Source organism: Bombus affinis, chromosome 10, assembly GCF_024516045.1.
Source record: "Bombus affinis isolate iyBomAffi1 chromosome 10, iyBomAffi1.2, whole genome shotgun sequence".
In the NCBI taxonomy this organism is placed as follows: domain Eukaryota; kingdom Metazoa; phylum Arthropoda; class Insecta; order Hymenoptera; family Apidae; genus Bombus; species Bombus affinis.
In genome coordinates, this window is record NC_066353.1 from 1,943,630 (window position 1) to 1,967,507 (window position 23,878).

General features: G+C 29.7%; 1 protein-coding gene across 3 annotated transcripts; it reads right to left on the reverse strand.

The window, feature by feature from the left end:
* Positions 1 to 192: 192 nt before the first annotated feature.
* On the reverse strand, positions 193 to 19,032 carry LOC126921364 (scavenger receptor class B member 1-like). 3 transcript variants are annotated; one of them, XM_050732890.1, is made up of 11 exons: positions 18,766 to 19,032; positions 15,300 to 15,398; positions 9,535 to 9,626; positions 9,225 to 9,385; positions 8,981 to 9,125; positions 7,731 to 7,931; positions 3,191 to 3,351; positions 2,817 to 3,103; positions 2,201 to 2,319; positions 1,620 to 1,745; positions 193 to 1,137 (listed from the first exon to the last, which is right to left on the reverse strand). In XM_050732890.1, exons 2-11 carry the CDS (start codon positions 15,331 to 15,333, stop codon positions 877 to 879), a joined length of 1,587 nt encoding a protein of 528 aa, XP_050588847.1. In that variant the 5' UTR covers positions 15,334 to 15,398; positions 18,766 to 19,032; the 3' UTR covers positions 193 to 876. The 3 variants fall into 3 exon arrangements, with proteins under 3 accessions (XP_050588847.1, XP_050588846.1, XP_050588848.1); XM_050732889.1 differs by having other exon boundaries at positions 18,679 to 19,032; XM_050732891.1 differs by lacking the exon at positions 18,766 to 19,032 and adding an exon at positions 17,796 to 17,814.
* Positions 19,033 to 23,878: the final 4,846 nt, after the last annotated feature.

The window sequence follows — 23,878 nt, forward strand, 5'->3', positions numbered from 1 at the left end:
TTTTTTACAATAATTAAAAGTTATAGCGAGCGTAATATTTTCTACGAGAAGAGAATGTTGTATTGAAATACACATTAAATTCGTTTTAAACAAGTAGTAAAGCTAGGTACTTCCGATGGTGTAAATCGAAACGGAACAAAGTGATAGCTTTCGTAGTGATTAATGTTTCAATTAAAATACTGAATACAGGAATAATAATATGTAAGTGATTTATTATATTTGAATGTTTCCTTCTTGACATTAAGTATGAAAGAATATTGTATACAACAACAATTTTTTTGCGAACGAATTCCATTAATCGAACTTTTTTCACAAGTATACAAATGTCATACGTCATATTCTTCTTTTTATACATTATCAGAATATATTTATTATTTTATATTCGGCAGGTTTATATTATTAGTTATGTTACATATTGGTAACATATGTATACATAAGTATATAAATCCAATATGTAACAAATAAAATACTGCAATAAAGTTTCTGTATGTATACATGTGATAGAAGAAATATTATTACAATATCATTTATAACGTACGTTTAATTATGTATAGCGAAATATCAAATGAATTCCGTGGTACATCAAAAGAGAGCGTAAATTACTAAATGAATAAAAGCATGCAACGATAATATTCTGTTAGAATAATATCGATCCATATCGAGAATATTTTTAGCGCAAAACCCTGAATGTGTACTGTAACGTAGAATACCTTTTGCCGTATTCTGAGTCAATCAAAGTATATAATAGAGAGCGTTGGTGCATTTTCCACTCATAGGAAAATAAAACGAATATTATCATCTAATGTTAAAGTATATTTAGTTATATTAAAGTAAATTTGAGCATCGTACACGAATACTTTTATAATGTTTGGTTAGTCAGTTTTTGATAGCCGATAAAATTTGTATCGTTGTGTATTGACCATAGTGTAATGGTACTCGTAAATCATAGCTATCTCTCCTGTCTACCGGAAGTGATTGTTGTTGCTGTTTGGTGTTCCACAATGTGGTTATCAATAATACGAACATCGTCACCCCTGCGATAGCCAATAACCATATAAATACTTCCTGCATTATTGGTCCTACTTGAAGCAGTAATCTCACGAGGAACAACAAGTCACTGGGTACTTGAGGTATTACCTGCAAATAAATTTATGAAAATATAAGTTTAAGACATTATGGTTGCTTGTAATTGGAATTATTATAACTTTCCAATTTTAAGTATGTATTTTTCGAAAAATGATTATGACTAGCGTAATATATATTTGTAGCGTAATTAACATATTAAACATTATATGTTTGTATTGAATAGACCTCGATGCACTTGAAACCTGAATGAACATTTGTTCAATGCTATTTAGGCTATTTCACAATACTCATACATATCCTACTCTCACTTTATTACCACGCTTAAGTATATATAGAGAAAATGTTATCGGACAATGTGTTGAACAGGTTTATAAAAGAGGCGATTATTTGTGATAGTATTAAGAATGTTGATCTGTCGACTTTAAAGGTAGATTAAAGTAGATTAGGTAGAGCTTCATTCTACATGCCCATTGTTAATTACGAACGGTTTTACGAGCATGTTAGATGTAAAAATCTGAATGAAGAATACTCACCAGGTCACTCCAGAATAATGGTATTACTAAGTTATTAAAAATTTCAATCTGTGAATTGTACTGAACAGGATGCATAACAAGATTGATCTGTACTTTTGAGTTTACTTTCATCGGGAAGCCGATTGTCTACGAAGAAAAATGAGAAAAATATGGTCTGTTAATCATCGATTCTCAATAATAAAATTCGACTTCGGTTTTTCTATACAATTTCGATATTATTGAAAACTATTCAATGGATTTAATTGCTTTGTTGATTTTTAATGGTTATTAGTACCAATCTCACGAGCACATTAAACATTATCGTTGTTCAATTAGGTAACTAATAGATCGCTTTCGAATATCTACGTTATTCTCGCATATTATGTCTTTACTTGTGAAACACGGCGTAACACTTTCGTTAAGGAGAATGTGCTTTTGATAAAAGTTGCTCAAGCAGTAGCCAGCCTCGCAATACTTACATAAATTACGAAGCAAATAATAAAATCAAAGAAAGAAGCTACGTTATGTATCTTAAAGCAATCATAGATGCCGAATAAATCCTAGCAAATGTTAATAAGCTAGTTGCTTAGTATTGTATTTACCGGTTCTAGAATGATCTTCGTGGTGTGTTTTTCTGGATCTGGATTAATACCTTCGATATTCTCTTGTAAACTGGGATCGGCGTGAAGAAAATGCGGTAAAGACATCGCTGCAGGGATACCTTAAATAAGTAAGATACCTTAATAACAAGTACTTTTATATATCTGTATTAGTTATTACGTTTCAATCAACGTTATAAAGAAAAAGCACTATGAAATATCTTGATCTAGATGAAAATTTCTAAGTCTTCTAACCTTTTAAATTTGTTAAGAAAGGGTATAAAAATTGTATTTAAAAAAGTTGGTTATCGGTTTCAAAAACAGTATAACAGCTACGTTCAAGAAACGCTTAGTCTAATATTGTTTTATAGAAATGTTTGGTAGACACGTGGTCTAACACTCTGCATTATATTCGCAAAGTTCAGCTTTTGACATTTAATGTTAGAGTCTGGCCGATGATGTTACGCTCACAGGTAGAAACTTTGCTATTCTGATATTTAGTCGGCGAGTCTGATTCGTGCAAGAACTTATATCATCCAACAAGCCAACGTATGGTGAGCTAAAATTGGTAAGAAATCTAATATCGCTAAGTATTCATCAGTTAATAAGAGATACGTACTGTAGTAACACGGCGTCATGTCAGTTAGTCCTTTCTTTAAACATTTTCCTTTTTTCTTACAATAACACGTATTATCCGGATTTGCATCAGGAGTATCTAAGAAATTGTCTGACATGCTGTAAAGATAACCACCTAGACCGTTTTCTGCTACCACTTCCTCTTTGAAAACAATTGGTATCGTTCTGCAGAACGCTTTCCTGAATATTCTGAATGCAGCACGTTTGTCTAGATATGCTGGGAATAATTCTCCTTCGGTGCTTCCTCTAATGAGATTACAAATAGTATTCCTGTAATGTGAAGAGTTTGCGATAATACTCAATTCTTCCACTTAACTTTTTATTAATTGACTTTTGTTGTTTTTCCTCTCCACTTACTCTGGATATGTTTCGTTTCTATTATCTTCTCGATATCCCCATTGTGACATTCCTGGACTGCCGTTGTACAATTGAATACTTAAATAACGTCCTTCTTCCTCGGTCATATTCTCATTGTGCCCGATATTCATGAGCACGACATTGTTTCCTTCGTCATACATCTAAAAAAGTTGTCAATAAATGCTTTTCGTGAATGCACTTTGATCATCGATTATGCATTATCGATATAAATGATATAATTTCACAGTTAATATAAATTTCAAAAGCAAAAACGTGAAAAGATTGCGAATAAAGGTATAACAAAATGTTTAATCGCTTCTTAAAATATTGATAAACGTAATTCGAAAGAAGAAAAATGGATATTATTAAATAGTATTCATTTTCTACCATTCCCGTTGCAAATTGACAATAAATGATTAAGTTACTGGTGGAAATATTAATATCGAAGTAAGCGGAAACATCATAGATCATAGAATTATTTTTAATTATATCTTGGTGGCGGATTGACATTTCTCACATATTTTCTAACGACAAGGAAAACACACGCGAATAACTGTTTGTATGCAAGTGAGAAATCATGCCAACGTGAATAAGAGGTATACGAAGACGATTATTATAAAACGTTCATTGAACTTGACATGATATATGATATGCGCTTGTTACTATATATTATGCAATTATATCGACTTATTTGAAAAAAAGGCGAGATTCTTGAAATGTATTGTGCACCACCATATGACGAAAAAAAAAAAAAAAATGGGACAAGATACATATATTAGAAACATAACTTTCTGTTGCTGAATTCTCATATGTTATTTAAACTATTCCAAAATTTGAAATGATATATTTCTATATTATTTAAAACTTAATATTTTTAATTGATCAAATAAAATCATTTTAAAAATTTTATTATATTAAAAATAGAATTTTATGCCTAATAAGATGGGATTTTAATCATTTATGAGATATTTTTATAATTGAATATAAAAATATCCATGATACAAATTAAGTAGTTTTAAAAGTAAACGAGATTAGCGATAAAGAATAACTTCCGATCAAATTCATTCGCTGAACATACACTAGGACAACCTGTTCATGTTTACTAATATATAGTTGTTTTTTGTGTAGTTAAAAGTTGTTGACACTAACCTCGTGAACCATGAAATGCATGTTTGCACAAACAGTGAAAGGAGCAACGGCTAGAAATAATTGCGTAAACCTTCGGTAATTTGGCGTATTATGTTTGCAATATGGTGCACATGTGTATATCTGATATCGCATTTGACTCATGTATTTGTGTATATATACATATATAACATTTATATATATATATATATATATATATATATATATATAAATGTTATATTTATAATATAAATGTTATATATTATAATTTATGTTACATTTATATATATATATATATATATATAACCTAATATATATATATATATATATATAAATGTTATATTTTTCACATAATCGTTAAATCGCGTGGAGCTTGTATGTGTAATTGGCGGTTGCAAGATGTTGATGTGATCGTGTATATGAGAGTTCTGCAACAAAAAGCTTGAAATGATTCGATCGATTTATATACAGACGAAGTTAGTTACTTGTGTCAATAACCGGTATATTATTCATTTGATTTTTTCGTAGCTAATTTATCTCATACGCAATACGATATTGGAATTGACGCATTTGCGTCAAGTTAATCTACTCATGTCGATGGTGTTTGCAACTAATTATTGCAATCTTGTTTACAAAATTATTACTTTTAAATTGTTTATAGTTTAAGTAGTTTATATTTCAGATATGTCTAATTGCCGGACGTTGCTCTTAGTATTTTCGTTACATCCTTTAGGATGTTATTAGCATTTAAAGTTTAGCAGAAAAAGGGGAATGCCGATTTTAACGAATTTTGACATTTTTTAGTTTTACATTTACAAAATTTTTTCGTATACTCTTCGTTTCCATGTGCTCTTTATCATTGGACATGTCGTATTATGAATTAAAATTTTCTGAGTAAATCATAAAAAATTCAAATGTACAACGAAAAATGAATACTTCTTATTCTTTAATATGTTATGCATATGTTATTTAAAACTATAAGTGAAAGTTGAAAATGATGCAGAATAAAATGGTGTTTTATTTTGATATATGAGAAGGTATGAAGCTGCGACATTATAATATCTAAAAATAAATTTTTGTTTTCTGAGAAATGTTAAAACTTGACATTCTCTCTTTCTCTTGCCCAACCTTCATTCGAGATTTCAATAAATTGAGAACTTTCTATTGTTTAGTGTTTGGTGGTAAAAGTTTCTTTTTCAGCAATGCTGTAAAAATATGTATTGATATTTGTTCTATATACAGGATGTATGTATGCTACAACTATCGCCACGATTTTTCAATGACGATTTCATTCATCGCATTTTACTCCCAATAATCTGACAAAAAAATATTTCAAACAAAAGTTAATCAGTTTTCAAAAAATTGTTTCTTCAATGAAAGGTTAAAATCACATTGCATTTTCTTACATTGCAACGTTACTTATATTGTCTTCGCAAATCGTTTTTTCCTAGAATTCACAGTTTTCAAAAAAAACAATTTGAAAAGAAATTACAAATTTTCAACTTTTGAGATGTTTTGTGCTATTACAGTATGAGCTTGCTGTTTATCGGTTCCGTTATGCCAAATGGCAGGCAAGGTAACCGGCAACATTGAATGTCACTATCGCCGCCGCGTATTTTGTTAAACTGTTTCGCTTTTATATTGTAAACAAAACATGGTTTTCTGGTTTCTCTTGATGCTTTCCTTAGTAAAAATGTCTGCTATCGGATCATCATTCGGTTTTGAAATAAACCAAAAAATGTAAGCAAATAATGATGCGTTCTTTTCACATTGATCATTATTTAAACATGTTTAACCCTTTGCACTCGACGGCCTTTTCAGTCAGGCGTAGCAGCAACTCGAGGTAATTTTGCGCGTATATGACGAGTGTCTCGTAGGTAATATAAAATGATTGTATACAAAAATTAACTTAAAAAAACATTATATTTTAATAATCTATTTATATTTACATCTTTGAGTATATAATTTTTTAATATTTTTTTTGTATTTTATTTTTTTTTACGATAAATTATAAAGCATCTGTCAAGATGCATCCTTGGCTTATCGGGACAAGTATTGCAATAATAAGTTTCGTATCTCCCTCCTGCTTTGTTTCGGTAAGAATACACCTTACAATCTCTTTTTGTTAATGTTAAAATTACATGAAGCTTTCCATTTAACCGAATTTCATCACAATTAGTACGTCGAAGCTCGATTTCGCGGTTGTCGAATATCTCCTCTCAACTGGCTGACTAAGGTTTTTATAAATCGCAGGTAGTTAAGTGGCCTTTTGTTCTTTTGCTTTTTTACAGAATATATGAATTAATTAAACAAATTTCCAAATCCATTTTTTTAGAGCTTCTAAATTTACGAAACTATAATACTTCTGTCACGATCGTTGAATTTGAATTAACGTCGGAGACGTTGCCAGAACTATAATTTCGGAAGAATTTGAGCATAAATATTTCATTTCCATCTTAAAATGTAACACTTCACACTTCATAATAAACAATATAAAGAGCTAAGGAATCTATTTATGAATCAATACTTCGCTCTCATTAATTGGAGGGGTCGAAATCTAGCATATACAGGGATTATCGCCTCTCATTCTTCTCTCGAGTTGTCACACGGAACGCCGTGGCGACGGAAGATCGCCTCTCGAGTGCAAAGGGTTAAAATTTTATAACGCAATAATAATACATATCATTTTCTTCGGCAGAATCCAGAGAATCTTTTTATCTCAACCGCAACTCAATAGCTACTACTGCAAAAGCACAAAACATCTCCAAAGTTAAAAACGTAGAATTCTTTTCAAAATTAATTTTTTTGGTTCTAAGAAAGGACAGTTTACAGATTCGTGTTTAGCTCACAAAGATCTACAAGAATTGCCTATTGAAGGATACACAATCAAATACGCGTTGAACAGTGCTAACGGAAGTCCCTGAAGAATCGTGACGACAGTTATACCATTCACCTAGTATAGAGCAATGGTTCATGAAAAGCAAAGATCAATGACAAAACGTGACGCGTAATTGTTCGTTACAAGTGCTTTTACGAAAGAGTTTCTTATGCATTTGATTATTCCGTTTACGAAAGCATTGGCAAAGCAATTTATAATAATGATATGTATATTGTATGATTCCTTCTGTATTTATTGCATGTGTTTGTCTTGAATAACTATTCTTACATTTTATTAGCTTTTGTATGATAACTCTTGGAAGACTTTTCTTAGAACAGAATAATGTATCTAAGTACTATGTGATAAATATCGCACCTTAGAGTTTACTTATCATATGTATAAGCAGATTTGTTAATGTGATTAGGTTTTCTTGGAGGTAAATCATCATTTATTCTTCTTACATTTATTTGTTTTATTAATTTTAATTTTAATGTTAATATTAATTGTTTTTATTTACAATTAAAGAAAATAACTTACCCTGTCAAGCAGCCCGAATTTGCCGAAGTTTATGAAACTTGGCATGATATTGCTTGCAAGATGAATCAAAGAATCTTCATAGCCCCACAGATAATCGTGAACGGTTAAATGTAATATTGGTTTACTGTTTAACAAGTTTATCAGGCTATTCAAAGGGTAGTTCACAAAAAATCCAGCATCGTGCAGCGTTGAAAAGGCTCCCTGTGAGTGTTAAAAGTGTAATAATACATATAAGAAAAATTAGAATCATTAATACAAACAATACAACGAATAAGAATATAGTACGTACTAAAACTATTCAGATATAAGAATCATGGATACATATGGAATAATGATATTAACTTATTTTATTGATCATGGATTTATTGCATCGCGTGAGATAGTTTTGCATAAATTTAGTGCGCATTTTAAATATCATTTCAGAATAAATAATCGTGGATATGTAATGTAAAGAAAACAATTTTTTAATGGAATGACATCTCGAAATCCTATTTGTAATGTTGTATATTAATTGTCGTAACTGACAACAAACAAAATACTATAATTAAAGTAGTAAATCTCCTATGATGATTTATTACTGATTTATTACTGATTTATTACTGATTTATTACTGATGATTGTTTCTTTTATTAGCGAAAGCTGGATAATTGTATCACGGATAACGACTTTGAAATATCGTTGAACTGTTATCATAGGAATTGTTATGAATCATTACGACTAATGATTAATTAACATTTGCTCACATAATTATAATAGGATCATAAATTGATAATTGTAAGATTACTGCAATTAAACAGTTTTGTACTTATTCAGCATATTTTGCATACTCTTAACACTAAATCAATCTCACGTTAAAGAATATGATATCGTAAAACTATTAAAGCATTTTCAAAATTGATCGTTTCATGTCAATGCTTAAGCATTATTGAAATGTGACCATCAATAAAAAAAATGAACATATGATGTTCCCATATAAACTTTACTATTGGTAAGCTTCTCATTCTATACATTTTTATTAGTATCTTTCTTTGTAGTTGTATATAACCATATCAATTAATTGAACTATTCTCTCTGAAAAAACTTTTAGGATCTCTTACTGGAATTTTTGAACGCTTATCGTCAGAACATTAGAATGATTGAAATATTGTATGCGAAACCACATTATGACGATCATAATTAACTGATTAATTACTCATACATTTGTAAATAATAACATTATCCATCAATTTATGAATTTAGTATTTACTTACCAACATGGGTATGTTTGGAGCAAACACCGTATCTGTTTCCGGATCGCCAGTCGACAGTTCTGGTACATACACTATCTTTCTCTTTGGAATGTACGAAACCGTGCTGTTCTCGTGCCAGGTGACATTTGTGTTTTCTAAAATTTCCCTAAGAGTGAAAAGAAAAAATCAATTATGAATAGTTTGTCAAAATGTTGAATAGTCTATCTAACTTATAAAATGAAATGGAAAAGTTCGTATTAATTACTGGTAGACGTAGGGGCCAACTTCTTCAACTTTTAACTTTACTCCGCCTTCGAGAAATTCTTCCGCATTTGTGATATTGAATATGTATATTTTCATGTAAACATCAACGATAGGCTTCCTCCATAGTTCAAAAATCAATGAATTCGGTGTCATTCGAAGTTCCTGAAACAAGTTTTTGCAATTAGCACGATGCCTTGTTTTCAGACAAGCTGAATAATTTTGTTTCAATGTCTCGAGAATTGTCATAGAAACTTATTTATGAATTTTTAATTACAATTTCTACGAACATGGTATTATTTAGGTACACTTACTTGATCTAATATTAATTTCATTGGATTTATAGTACGTATAAGGCAAGCCAAAATGCTGCAACTGATGCCTACTGAGAAGAATATTATGCATTCTGTAATAGAAAAGAAAAATGATTAATAAAATTTGTTTAACTTTTTTGTTAAACAATCTTTTTTATAGGAAAACAAATATAAAACTAGTATCTTATGTCTTTCTCTATCTTTCATATGGTAAGTTTTACAAAATAAAAGTTAAAACATCTATTAAATTAATAGTTTTCCGACATAAGTAGGTTAGTAATTTTTTATACAAAATCTTGAGCTGCACAAAAATTAATGTATTAAGAAATATATGATCGTATTAAAAAGAAAACAAAGTTCACCTCTACATGATCTTTACCTACCTACCTACAGAAAAACTAATTGTAATATTAAAATATGCCAGCTTTGAAGCCATTTATCCTTTATCTGAAACATTTCTCAATATAATTAATGACGTCGAAAATATTTCAGCTTAAGGGGTATTCTCGTGGAACAACAGTATATGCAAGTAGTTTTTATAAATTTTTTTTAACCAACTATTGGTTATATGGGGCTAAACGTTTTTGGGATGTAAATAGGGAGTTTTAAATGTAATTTTTTTATTCCAGTTTCTTTTATCGTTTATTATATATTAACCAAGTTTCGTGATCATCTTTAACAATAGTTACGTTGTTGGCGTGCAGAATAGCATGCGTCACTATCATCAGAATGCAAAAATTAAGAAATTTTCTTAAAATTAGATAGCTTATGTGATTGAATCTATTTTTGAAAGATAAACGAAAAATTTGAAAGTTCTAGTTTTTAAAAAAAATTGACTTTATTTGGCAGATAAATGAAGTTTATATTGTTAGAAAAAATATTATAAATAAAGAATCAAGTAAAAATTTGAAGTTCAATCCCTGGATTGTAACAAAAATTTGTAACAAAGTGAACAAGTTTTGTCCAAAATTGACTAATCAATTTGTTTTTTAGTTATCGTACACGCCAGTTTAAAAAGTTATTAAACGCAACAATTTAAAAAGTCAATGAACAATAACAAGGATTGAAAGGAAAAATATAACATTTTTATTTCAAGACTATATTTACATCCCAAGAATGTCTAGTCCATATAACTAGTAGCTAGTCTAAAAAAAATGCATAAAAATCATTTGCTTTTATTATTGTTATACGGAAATCGTCTCTCAGATAGGTAACTCAGCCTGCACATTACATAAATTTAATAAGTCATTACGAATTACAAATTTATTGTTGAATGCCAGAAATGACGATTGGTCCAAGTTCTAAAATTCCGGATTATTTATATATCTCTGTCAATCTACTGTTATGTAAATCACACTTATAAACAAATTCATTAAATTGGAAGATAAACTAACAAGTACATATATTTACATCACATGCAGATTGAATTAAAACATATGATAATTCGTTCAATAATTGCGTTTGAGATATGTAAATAATATATTTCACATATGTAGATAAAAGTGTTGATAGGAGTGCGAGGAGTACAATATACATATCTTCTTTTTGCATTTGTATTTTATTACTCTATAAATATTAATAACAATTCTATCCATTGGATAGTTAATCGCGAATAAATCTTGCGTCAAAAAACTGAACAATATCAGATAATTCCTAGCTTTTTGTTGCTTTATAACGTAAATGCAATGTCAAGTAGTTGTCATTTATATTTCTTAATCGAACCTTGAATTTTTTAAACGTCTTTTTTTGACCATAGTACCACCGATGATCAACATAATAACATGCTAGAGCAATTTTGATCTCTTGAATTAACTAAATCTTAAGATGATTATAAATGATACATAAAGAATTTATTATGCAAGTTATGACGCGTGTATTTACGTGTATGTAATTTCTCCTTCTAGTACTTGAATTCGATTATGAATTTGATTTTCAAGGAATTCTTTGTATTGGAGGGCGATTTATAGGATACGTATTTTAGACGAAGTGTCAAGATATAAATATTATTGATAAGCGTCAATCACGTTCTACGGTATGTTTTGTGATTCGCACTACCCTGCTTACCTTGACTCAAATTCAACATTAAGTAATATATAAACCTAAGAAAAAGGACCAGTTTAAAAATTATTTCTTCGGTTAGGTAGATGGTAAAAGTATTAGTTAGCGAATTGCCTTATTCTGTCGTTCATTATGGTTCTCATCTCTTACTCATCTTACTGCGTTGTACCTTAATTTGGAAGGTATTATTTTTACTGATGACGTAAATTGCTGGTAATTCATGGTTTGCTAAAAATTAGGTTGTTAACGAAGTTTCGTATCGTTTTATTTTTACACTGACAAAAAGTTGGACAAATTGGGTTAACGATTGTTCCTGGGGGGTTTTCTTACATTGTATGAATATGCAGAAATACATGAATCACGCGCAATACGTTTTATGAGCGATTACAGTGATTCTAGCAAATTAATTTCCACTTATGAATAAATGACGCATGTAAGCATCGAAAGCATCTCGTCTCAGAATTTAATTGTTGAATATATGTATTATAGATTACAATATTATTTCCTAGGAGAAATTATTTCATTTTGGAGATTTTGAACATTTATAGTGATATGTAATGAAATATTTTATTTATGTAATTTGTGGAATTTGAAGGATAAGTATTTTCTTTGATCACTTATAGTAATTTACAACAACTTGATAATTGTAAAAGGTTGTTTGCTGTTTGTTTATTGTAAAAGATAATAGGATGCACTGAACGTTACAAAATTTGTAGATTCGCTCAATTTATAATTTATTGCTTTTTAAAGAGAAGAGAAACAAAATAAAAATAATTGATTCCGTTCCAACGAACTCGTCAATATACCTATCCTTTTTATTACGATAATGTCATTTTTTTTTTTTATTACAGACAAATACGACAGACGAGTAAACAAGACAAAAGTTATTTTTATCTGGCCATGGTAACGTAATGCTGAAATTATTCTAGATAATGAAGTACTGACTTACTACCAATGCGCTTTTAATATTCCTAAACAAATAAAAATTTTTTCTCTCGATCCATCACTTTAATTAGTTATTTTCTTAAAAATATGCAAATTTATAGCTTGTATAATATAGATAATTAAAAATATATTCCTTGGTAGAATAGATGTTCATAATTATTTATTTTAAAATAAGTAAAATTATTATTACTACTGTGTTAGTATTAGCTTCCTAAAGCTCTATAAAACAATATGAGGTACTGTCATGTTTGTACATAGCTGGAGTTGCGAGGTCTCTCGGGTCTGCCTCGTACTGTCTGTACTCTGTACCCTGTAACTACATAGCTTAGAAAAACGTAATTGTAACGCGTGCCATTGGGAGCTACTGTGTGTATACGAAAATGGTGTGTGTGTTTATTTACAGCGTCATAGCGAAAGTAATGTATGCAAATGTCATTATGTATGAGCTAATAATTGCCACGGTGGACAGATGTCATTTACTTTTTTAGTTTAGCGGCGTGATTTGAATGAAGAACAATTAAAACGATAATCGGTGACAACATACGTTATTACATATGTAATCTCGATATGTAAACCTATCATGAATAGAGAAATGATATATTATATATGTATATCATTACATATGCAATGTACTAATGGAATCAGGATGTTGTGTTTGTTATTGCCATTGTTGTTCACTAAACGCATAAAATTTTAATTTACAAACTAGGAAAATGTAAACGAAAGTTGCATATGCAGTATCAAGAATTCAAGAGATAAAGTTTGTCAATTTCAGTTTCAACTAAACATAACCAATTCCCAATACAGCAAGAATTAATCCTTGACCTAAAGAGTCTGGCCATTCACAAATCAAAACAATTTGTCGGAAATATTATACTAGCCATTAGTTACGACTATTCACGTATATCTACATAAAAATATTATAAGAATTGCAAATTTTTTAGTTGCATTGGCATTCATATTGAATAATTATGTCATTTTATCTTGTATGATAAAAAAGCGATCAATGAACACGTAACTTTTTTAATAATAATTCGATATTTTTAATGTGGTGCGCTTCACTGTTTATTTCTGACCAAAGATTGTTTCGTTTATCGTAAAACAGGAGGAAATTAGTGGAATATAAAGTATTCGAATAAAACGATAAAGACAGAGTTATGATGTAGAAGTATTTTAGTCAGAATTTAATGAAGTATTAATAATTGAACTATTACCACGAAATTCATTATCTCTTCTTCGAAGTATACTAATTGATAAGTTTGGATTATTTATAAAAGTCTCTGACATATCGTGTACATTATGGCGATAAATGTCTCATTAATAAAAAATAAAAGGTTCTTCTTATCTCAAATATCATACAAGATCTCAGATATCATAGATTTTTTATTCAGTAAAAATCGATCATTCAAGACAAAGCAGAAAAGGTATTCGTGTTGAGGTCAAAATCATGCTATCATATTAACATTCCTTGACTTTCTTTAGAAATGAAATTCAGCATGTACAATTTTCGAAAGTCTCTTACGAAACTTCGGTATTTTATTACCGGTTATACACGTTTGAGTAGTTCTTCAATGGCCGAGACCTTTAAACGATTACCAAAGTTGATACTAGTTAATATATGTTAATATATGACATCCCGTATCATTAAAATCTTAAATCATTTTCAATCAAGGAACTTTTTTGACGAAAAATTTATTAACATTCTACTCGTTATATGCTTGTTACACATAACAGACAGTTAAAGTAAAATACATACGCATATGTCTCAAAATTCTTTTGTCTATTTTTCGACTTCGTTTAACTCGGTTCTCTTTAATTCATTAAAAATTGTTTTCAAAGCTTCAGTTATTTAATATTCTCGAAAAGTGATATCTTTATATCCTAATACTTATGATGTGTGCGATAAAAATTTGTGATATATCTAATAATCATAAATAATTATAGAATCATATAACTAATTTAAATTCGGATTATTGAATTAACGTCTAGAAACCAGAAATAGAATATAGTGAAACTAGATTATGAAACAGAGTATTTAATTTTTGTCTAACGCATTAAAACATCAACTATGGAACGCCTGACTGAAAATAATTATTTATACTGTATAAGATAAAAAGAAGAAGTAGAGGCTGACAAAAACAGGAAGGAAAACAGGAAAATAAGGAAAAGGTATCATCATTTCGTGCAACACTTCTGATGTTTTTCCCATATTATTGTTTTTATGTAATTCATATGTTTAGATAATGAAAACATATTGTTAAAACGTGATCGAGGTTGCGTTTCTACATAGTTATCGAACATTTGCAGCGAGTAACAAGTTTTTCTACATTATAGATCGCTGCCTGGCATTAATAGTAACAGAACTAAAAAAATTTCAAATTTGGTTTTATTGAATAGAACGTCTATATTATGTTTCTACTTTTATCGTGTAATACGGTATATTTATAATTTCATCAGATTTGTGTCCTCGTCAGAGGGTAAAATTATTACTTGTGCCGTTATCACCTTGGCCTTAACTGTACAACAACACCTTCAGTTGTTTTGTGACGCTAGAAGTGGAAACTTGCATTGCTTTCGCAAATAGGGACATATCATGTGTTAAGCAAACCTTATATGGCCTTTAAGATTCTTACGAAAATTTCTTTGTAAATATTAAAAAACCACTCTCGATGCCGATTATTGACATATTTATAAAATACGATATGCTTAATGGTACCTATTGATTGACATATGCATATATGCATGTACATACGATTACTCACTTTTAAATTGCGGCAGCGGGTTTGTGAATTTCATGGTTGCGACCTGGTTTTCGCGTGTCTCGTTGCCTTACTTTTTTCTGTCTCCTTGATCGTAAAGTTCTGAAACAGAGGGATTGCTTTATTATAGCGCCTTGTCGATCAACTCTGTAACCCTAATTCAATATAATAATATAATTCAATATAATCAATATAATTCAATAATTTGTTTTCATTCAGGTACGAAATAGGGAAGAATCTCTTTTTCTCATAAGAATTTGAAAAATTTTTGTCACAGTTTCATTTTCGAAATAATAATATTTAAGCATGTAGCACATGTTTTATTAGTCTTATTGTCATATCTTGTTCCTACTGTCATAATTACTAATTTAGTATTTTATAAGATAAGCGGAATATACAAACATACTCATTTGAAGAAGTTTACGTTTCGAACATACTGTTTTACTAGGAATAATGTGATTGTATAGTACGGGAAGTTTAAAAAGACACGTGCAAACACAGTACATATATCTATTCGACAAAGTCTGACTGAGAAAATAGATCTAGAAACATGTTAAAATTACGTTCAAACTATACAAATACATATTCAAAGTTTGAAACGGGATTTCATCTTAATTTGTCAAGGTCATTGACACGTCCGCGTTATTTGCACAGCTATTCACACAGCTATGAACAAAATAACTTTTTTTTGGCTGTAGAAATTTTTCATTCTCGAATTTTTATTCCGTTCCTGTTTTTCTTGTACATGTTCAATGTATGTGGTAACTTATACGTTTGAATATAACTCGGAGGTATATCTATCTACATGATAGATTGTAGATTTTTATCGGTAATATACATCGAAAATTTGCAATAATAATAATACGACAATAACCATTTACAGTAACTAACTGCAGCAACATCATGAACAAAAGTGTTCTTTGGGACTTCTATTATTAACACGAATTATTATTTTATGTTGACCGAACAGCAAAAACAGTTGATAAATTAATTGAACGCATTTTGAATTCATAAGTTAATAGCTAGCGTGTCTTGTAATTTTTAAATATGAGAGCCGAATCATCGAGGTGTCATAGGTAGATGGTCATCAAAATCAACGAATCAATAAAGGTTAAAAAAAAAATTATATAGGCGTTGTTTTGTGATTTAATTAATGCGTTGATCTAGCCAAAATCTTTGGTTAAAAACTTGGGAGAAATTCATATATAATTTATGATTCACTCATAAACCTTCTCTGGCTCACCTTCTTTTCTTATATTATTTGATAAATTTGATGTTTTCTCGTTATATATATCCTTCAATATTCGCATAAAAGACTTATTCTTTTTGTTTTCTTATCATAAAGAAAATGTCATTTCTTTCTGATTTTAAATATTACTTTTTATATAATACAATCGGAAGATCGTTGAATATGTTTGCATCTTGCTTCTTTTATAACTTTTTTCCGACTCTGTGATTAGAATTATGTTATAAAACAACCGATAGTTATAACTATTTTATTGCTGTTATTCATAAACATCTGTGGTTCGAAAATACTATCAAAAATCATATTTGTAATGTCATAATGTAATGTCATTTGTAATGTCTAAATATCACATTTGACGTCAGTTGAAATATTTCTTAAAATAACCCCAAAAAAGTAACTAAAAAAAATTTGTGAATAGATGATAAGCATTTCTTTACCGCTGCAAATAGCCGAGTAACTCTGAAAATAAAATCTGCCTAGGATATAAAATATTTGTTCATATCTCAGATAATGGTATGGCATGACATTTTCAAATTTTGTCAGTTTCTTAAATCATGCTTTCCTTTTTATATTCTTTGACGTCATTAAAAAATGTAAAGCTTTTTTTACCTTCGATATGAAGTGATGGAATGAGGTAGTCGTTAAATTATTGTCTCCAAAATATTCACACGTAAGAATATAAATTATGCTTGTTAACTCGTGAACACTTGGTAATTAAAATATTGTAATAATAGAGTACGTAATAGTAGAGTAGAGTGGTTTGTATTTCGAGTACATAAATATACAATGTTTAATTCGGACGAACTAATAAAACTAAATTTAAGTGTTGGGAACTCTGTTAAACGTTACTGTGATCTAGTTCTTCTAGTGATTTCAATGCCTGGTTAAGGAATCTTTATGTTGAGAAGCATGTACACCAACGTTTGTGATCTGGAAACTTGATAGAAGGTTATCTTCCCTTAAACATTTACTATCGAAGTTTCACATTTAGGCAAAACGAGTATTCTAAAAGGATTCAATTAACACCTTTATCCATCGTTTTGAATGTAAAACGAGGTATATATTCAGTAAAGATATTCTCCACATCTTCCTTAACTAAGGATTCGTTCCTTTTAAACTAGTGGAGTATACCAAATTTCTGTCCAAATGAAACGCTAGTAGATTGAATGTTCAAAATTTCAACAGTATTTAAGACATTATCCTTATTTAGAAAGTAATAAAAAAACAAGATAGCACAAGTATTATGAACTTACGTAAATGAAATAATGTCTGAGCACTAAACATGTCTATTGACCACATATTCAATTACATTTATATAAGGGAATTTTTGGTTTTGAACACGTAATTTCAAATTAACAGTTTAAATAATTTCAATTTTTTAACAGTTAAATAAATTCATATAATTTTCGAGTTCCGTATTTATAATGATTAATTATAAAATATAACTTGTAACGTAGGCGCTATTCACTCATATTTGTTTATATTGCTTTTAATTTCACAAATGTAAGCGTAATTTTCTAATATCGCGCACAGTTATTAACATGATGACATAATAAACAAGGTGATCCGAGTAGATGATCTGTCATCTTTCAAGTACGCATGTTGCATTAATATCGAAGTATAAAGCGAAAGAGAGTGCATATGCAGAATGAAACGTGTCGTGAGTACCTATGAAGCATCTCTTGGTGGAATCAGAGCTACCAAGCTGTTCGAAGAAAATATATTCTGCATACTTAATAACGCCAGCATACCTTGATGTTAACAATTTTTATGATCTTTACCCGCTGTTTCTTAGCATAGAAGTTCGTAATTTCTCGCCTTGATACGCGTGTTCTTAGAAAAAGATTCATAAAAAGATATATGAAATATATATCTTCATATTTGGAAGAAAATGATTATTTATTATATTGTAAATAATTAGTAGCTTCATATGAATTTCAATATAATTCTAATTTATTATCTCATCTATCTACACAATGAATCTCTACGAAATTAGAAAACACATTACGTTACGGAAATATTTGATTGTTAATTAGCCTCATCATTTTTTATTTTTAATTTATTGTATTATTTCAGGTGTCGCATTGTTTCAGCCAGTCAGACAAAACTTTTCACATAATACGACGAACATCTTACCACATGCAAATTTTGTTATTTGTTGCGGACCGACTAAAATTTGGAGAGAATAAAATTGTAGCACATCACTCAAACTACTTTACTTACTGAGTTAGAACTTTAGTTCTAACAGGTCGTACTAATTCGAAGGTATAATACACAGAGTAACAGAAACAACATGTATCACAGTTCCATCTTTCCTGTGCGATTCGGAATTTCGTTGTTAATAAAAAATAAAACTACACGTAGTTTGTTTAATGATCAAATTCGCGGCACGAACACGACATGAAAATTCGTAACTACTCCAGCAAGACACTTTATATCGTTTGCCACTATACATTCCCTCCCTATCTTGCCATTAGTGAGCACGAGTCTTGTGTTCACTCTGCTTTATACTGTCTCCTGATCACTAACCCCCATACGACGCCGATGAAGACAACGTCTACGATTTCTCTCGTTCCTCGAACATCAATATACTGATAGGACCCGATGTCTGGCATATAAAAAGTGATATATTCAAGACATCCTGTTAAATGGGAAAATATTCGTAATATAAGCTCAATTTCTAATTTTATTAAAATATCGAATTAATTTCCAGAAATAATTTGCTTTGGATTAAATTTAGAAAACTGGATTCGTAAGAATCTGTACATGTTAAAATTTGGTATTTTGTGATCAAGTTATTTTTCTTTCTGCATTGAATTATAAATCAAATATGACTTTCGTCGGTTTTTCTGTTCTTTAAGTAAAAATAAATTATCTTTATTTATACACCGCTGGAAAAAAGTTGCGGACTTTGTTCCAACTTTTGCACACAAAGCTTGCAAAAAATTTACAAAAGTAATAAATATTTAACTTTTCTGGAAGAAAATTCTTTAACGTCCTGCTTAATACCGAGCATTATGTAGCATTGGAAATATGGTCAACTTGTTTTTTAAAGTGAAAATTGAATAACATCTCTCATACTAAAAGCAGACTCATTGCTCGATTCAAAAAAGGAAGGTATTTATCACTATATTAGAAAGTGTATGTAATTAGTAAAATATTTGTGGTAAACAATTAGTAAAGAAGTGTAATTAGCAAAACATTTAGTTTTATAATAACAAAATAAATATTTTAAATAAGAATATTTAAACAAACACAATTATACATTTATTAAAATAGATATTTTACAATATCAAATATTATTATCATTAATGTAGACAAACAAAATATTTTAAATACTAAGAAATGCATTTTTAGTAAAACTGGAAATACAGAGTGTATCAAAGCTATATGTCGTGTCATTGCAATAACATTTTACATCTCTGGTTTTATGGAGATTAGATAATAAAAAAGGAACTACAAAACTAAACAGCTTGACCTAGAAATTGAAAGCCGCATCTTTTTGGTCTCTATCATGTTCTATTCATTAGGAGGATAAAACTTGTCAAAAGAACCATTATTCACAGTTGAATCTCTTGAAAAATCCTCTGAATTCTCTTGAAAAATAATATTGAGATTCCAGTTCTTATTGTTGGACTAACTTTTTCGTCTCCTTTATATTTTTACACATTCTTTTGAATTGATTTGTTTCAGACGTATAAAGATCTAAAGATTACATAGGTAATCTTTAATAAATTCTCTTAAAAAAGTTAAAATATTTTTACATGTATTTATGTGTCCACGTTCAGTATCCCAGAACATAGATCCTTCTTAAAAGTATACTGTCAATATCATTTTTTAATTGGTTCATTAAACCTATCAATAATTCAGAAGGAAACGTGTTCAAAATTGACAGGTCAGTGTATTAAATAATTTGAGAAGATACATAAATAATCATTTAAGATTAAAAGTCACTAAAATTCATTTTAAAATTAAGAAGTTAACAGTATAAAAATCAAAGAATTAGATTTAATTGCGATACCCAATTAGATATAGTAACATAATATTCTAATTCTTATTTAGATATATTTTTATTTATTTATATATTATATTTTTTTTATTTAGATATGTACATATTGGGCAAGTTAATGAGCTGTTTAAAATATCTTATTGCTTATTAAATTGAAAATAGAAAGTTTTCTATATAAAATGAATTGTATTCAAAAAAATTGTCTTTAATGAATGCGTTTTTATTTATTCTTTCAGATTCTTTGAAACATTGAATAAATTATTTCTACCTGTTTCTTTCAAATTCTAGAGAATCTTAAATTTTCTGGGATAAAGCTGCATATTCTTGTTAGTGGCACGTTGAATCGATAAGAGAATGAATTTAATTATATCAAGGTGATTCTCTGTTAACCTTGAACTTCAAGACGAAAGTACATTACAAGTGATAATATTACCTGCTGCAGAAGTGATAAATTTATCGGGAGCTCGCCGGCCGTTTGCAGTATCCTTCATCACTTAAATTTTACTGATTCTATTTGATTTTGATTGTATTTGCTTAAGCTAATTCTACGCTGATAGACAATTGCCCGCAAACACATATCGTAGGCAATCATCGTAAAAAATCCGCAAAAAGACAGACACTGATTGGCTGCATCACGTTTCTGCGGACAATTGTCTGACAATGTAGACAGCTTCACTTGTGAATACAAACCGAACTGTGATTTACTGGAAATCCATATTAATTTTTTGACTCATAATGTTCCACCCATATGTATGTAGTGTCTGTGTTATCATGACTTGACGAATTGGACAATTCATCATTAATATTGATACTATTAAATAACTGGTCTCAAATTTTTTCTCTTTCTAATTATTAAATACATAAGGAGGTATCTGTCTAAATTAATAATGAACTTTTAAATTCATTAATTTCAACAATGAAATTCGATAGAAAGCAATACACGATTGTTTCACGACAACCGAAAAGTTTTTATGATATGTATATATAAAAAGGGAACTCTAAGGACCCTTTTTAGAGACAATCAATAATATTGCCAATATTTCAAGATTCTTAACGGAAATGCAGTTTGTCAATAAATATTGACAATATTATATTGACAGTACATATTGATCCTTTTAGTTGAGAACCTTGAAATGCTGACAACATGTATTGATAGCCTGAGGATACCCTTAATGATATAATGATAATCTTACGTGTAGTTCGCTTCTATTGATACGTAATTACAACAGATCTATGATAAACATGTATGTGTTTTCGGCATACCATTCGATGACGTATATTACTTTTTACCATTTCATACGTCAAACTTTTTTCAAGATGTCTGATGATGAACCTGTAAGGATATAATAATATGTATATGCACACATGTTCTGTAAGAATTTTTTCTTTAAAATTTTATGTCGTATAGAAAACGTCTAGCTTTAGATTTAAATATTGATTTCTCTTAAAATCGGTTTGAAATATTTCTGTAGTACCATCAAGAAAGAATAACTATTCAACGAAATCAGATTTTGCTGACATGAGGATTAGAAACTGACACTATGATGGGAAAAGTTCATAAATATTCAATAAGAAATATGAATCAATATAATTTTGGTGAAATATTCCACTTACCTGTCAGACAAAATATAACTTACTGGCAAATATCAATACTAAATAGTATTGTATAACAATAGTAGACCACTTATTTTATTACAATTTATTCGCAATTATGACCCACTTTAATTCAATTAACAAAATCCAAAGTATTCTGGCTACTTATTGCCATCGATGATTATAATAACACATGTTTTACCGTCTTTAACAGCAAAGATAGTTTATCATTGCACTCTCGATCATAAAGCTAACGAGTCTCTTGACAATGTTGCTAGTTATTGCCGTGAACCATAATAATCAGTGTCATCATTTCCTTTTATTTTCTTGGAGTTTCCCGATAACTTTTGTAGACCACGAGCAACACGAATGCTACTTTCATTTCAATGTTTATACAGTGACATTGTATGTATGCCGGGTTAACGTGTTTTAAAAAATAATTTGTAAGTTAAGCCATACCTGTAGCAGCAATATACAGTGTGTTCCATTTATTTGTAAACGTGTGCAAATATGTAAATATTTCGAAACCTATGCGATACGAAGGAATGTTTGAAACAAATGCTGCACGATGGTAAAGAAGACATGTCATATCGCTATTTATCTTACTGTGCGACGACCTTGAAAATCTCTGTACATGTTTTTAAACGGCAACTATATTCTTTTATTACATATTCTTGTAGCAGATATCGAAGCGTTTTCAAAGCGCTATTTACTTGTAACTTTCTCATAAACTGCTATTGAGATACTAATTCTTAAGAAGGATAAAAAATTGTATACCTTTTAATGGTAGATGCGTAGGAGGAAAAGCGACTAATTGCTTTAAGGATAGAATTTGGCATACACCTATTTTCTAGAGCCACTATAATGTACAAAGTCCGACCGAGTAACCACCCCGTTGTTTACAATGGATAACGCTAAGACTCTGACGACGCATCATATTTGAAATTTAATGTCTCGATAGTAATTTATACGAAAGATGCAAATAGGTAGTGTTCTGAAAACGTTTCGATATCGGCTGCAAGAATATGAAATAAAAGATATAGTTGCCATTTAAAAATAAAAATCTTCATAGATCTTTTCAAGATCATTGCAAAATAAATATCGGTATGAAATGCCTCCCTTGGTATTATATAACGTTCGCTTCAAACATTTTTCCGTATCGTCTATAGTTTTCGAGATATTAAGATGTTTATTTAGGCATTTCCAAGTATTACATTTCCAGTTAAATGACACACACTATATGATAAAAGGGACAAGTAGTGGCGGGAAAGTTATTTAAATCGTTGCATAAATCGCGATCGATAAAGCTGGCAAAAACTATTAAAATATGTATCATGGAAATAGGATATGATGTAATAATTTCTAAGTTCGTATAACATGATTAGTAATATTGTATGCATTTAGGAGTGAGAGTTTTCTGCTCCATTTCATTCAGTTTCGTAATAAATAATGTAATTGATTTTCGTAATTTCCAAGATTCGGAGCAGAGGAGTAGCGTCACAGTTGCCGCAGCAAATTACTGCCGCGTTTGCGTATTTAATTTTTGTTGAAGTCCATAAGAGCGTTTTGCATTAATTTCCCGTCTAAGATTTGCATCCCGCGTGAACTGATTCGTATGAATTTATGCTATCCTCAAACGGCAAATTGTCGCGGCGGTGACGCTCGTCTTTACCGAATCTAACTCTTTCTGGTTCTGCACATATTGTTGCATCATAACAAGGGGTAATAGCTATT

Excerpts from the sequence above, each read along its gene's own strand:
- LOC126921364 (XM_050732890.1), bottom strand. The coding sequence starts at position 15,333 with ATGAAATTCACAAACCCGCTGCCGCAATTTAAAA. Across the intron at positions 9,627-15,299 it reads CCCGCTGCCGCAATTTAAAA|AATGCATAATATTCTTCTCA; the intron begins GTGAGTAATCGT and ends TTTCTATTACAG. Across the intron at positions 1,138-1,619 it reads CATTATTCTGGAGTGACCTG|GTAATACCTCAAGTACCCAG; the intron begins GTGAGTATTCTT and ends ATTTATTTGCAG.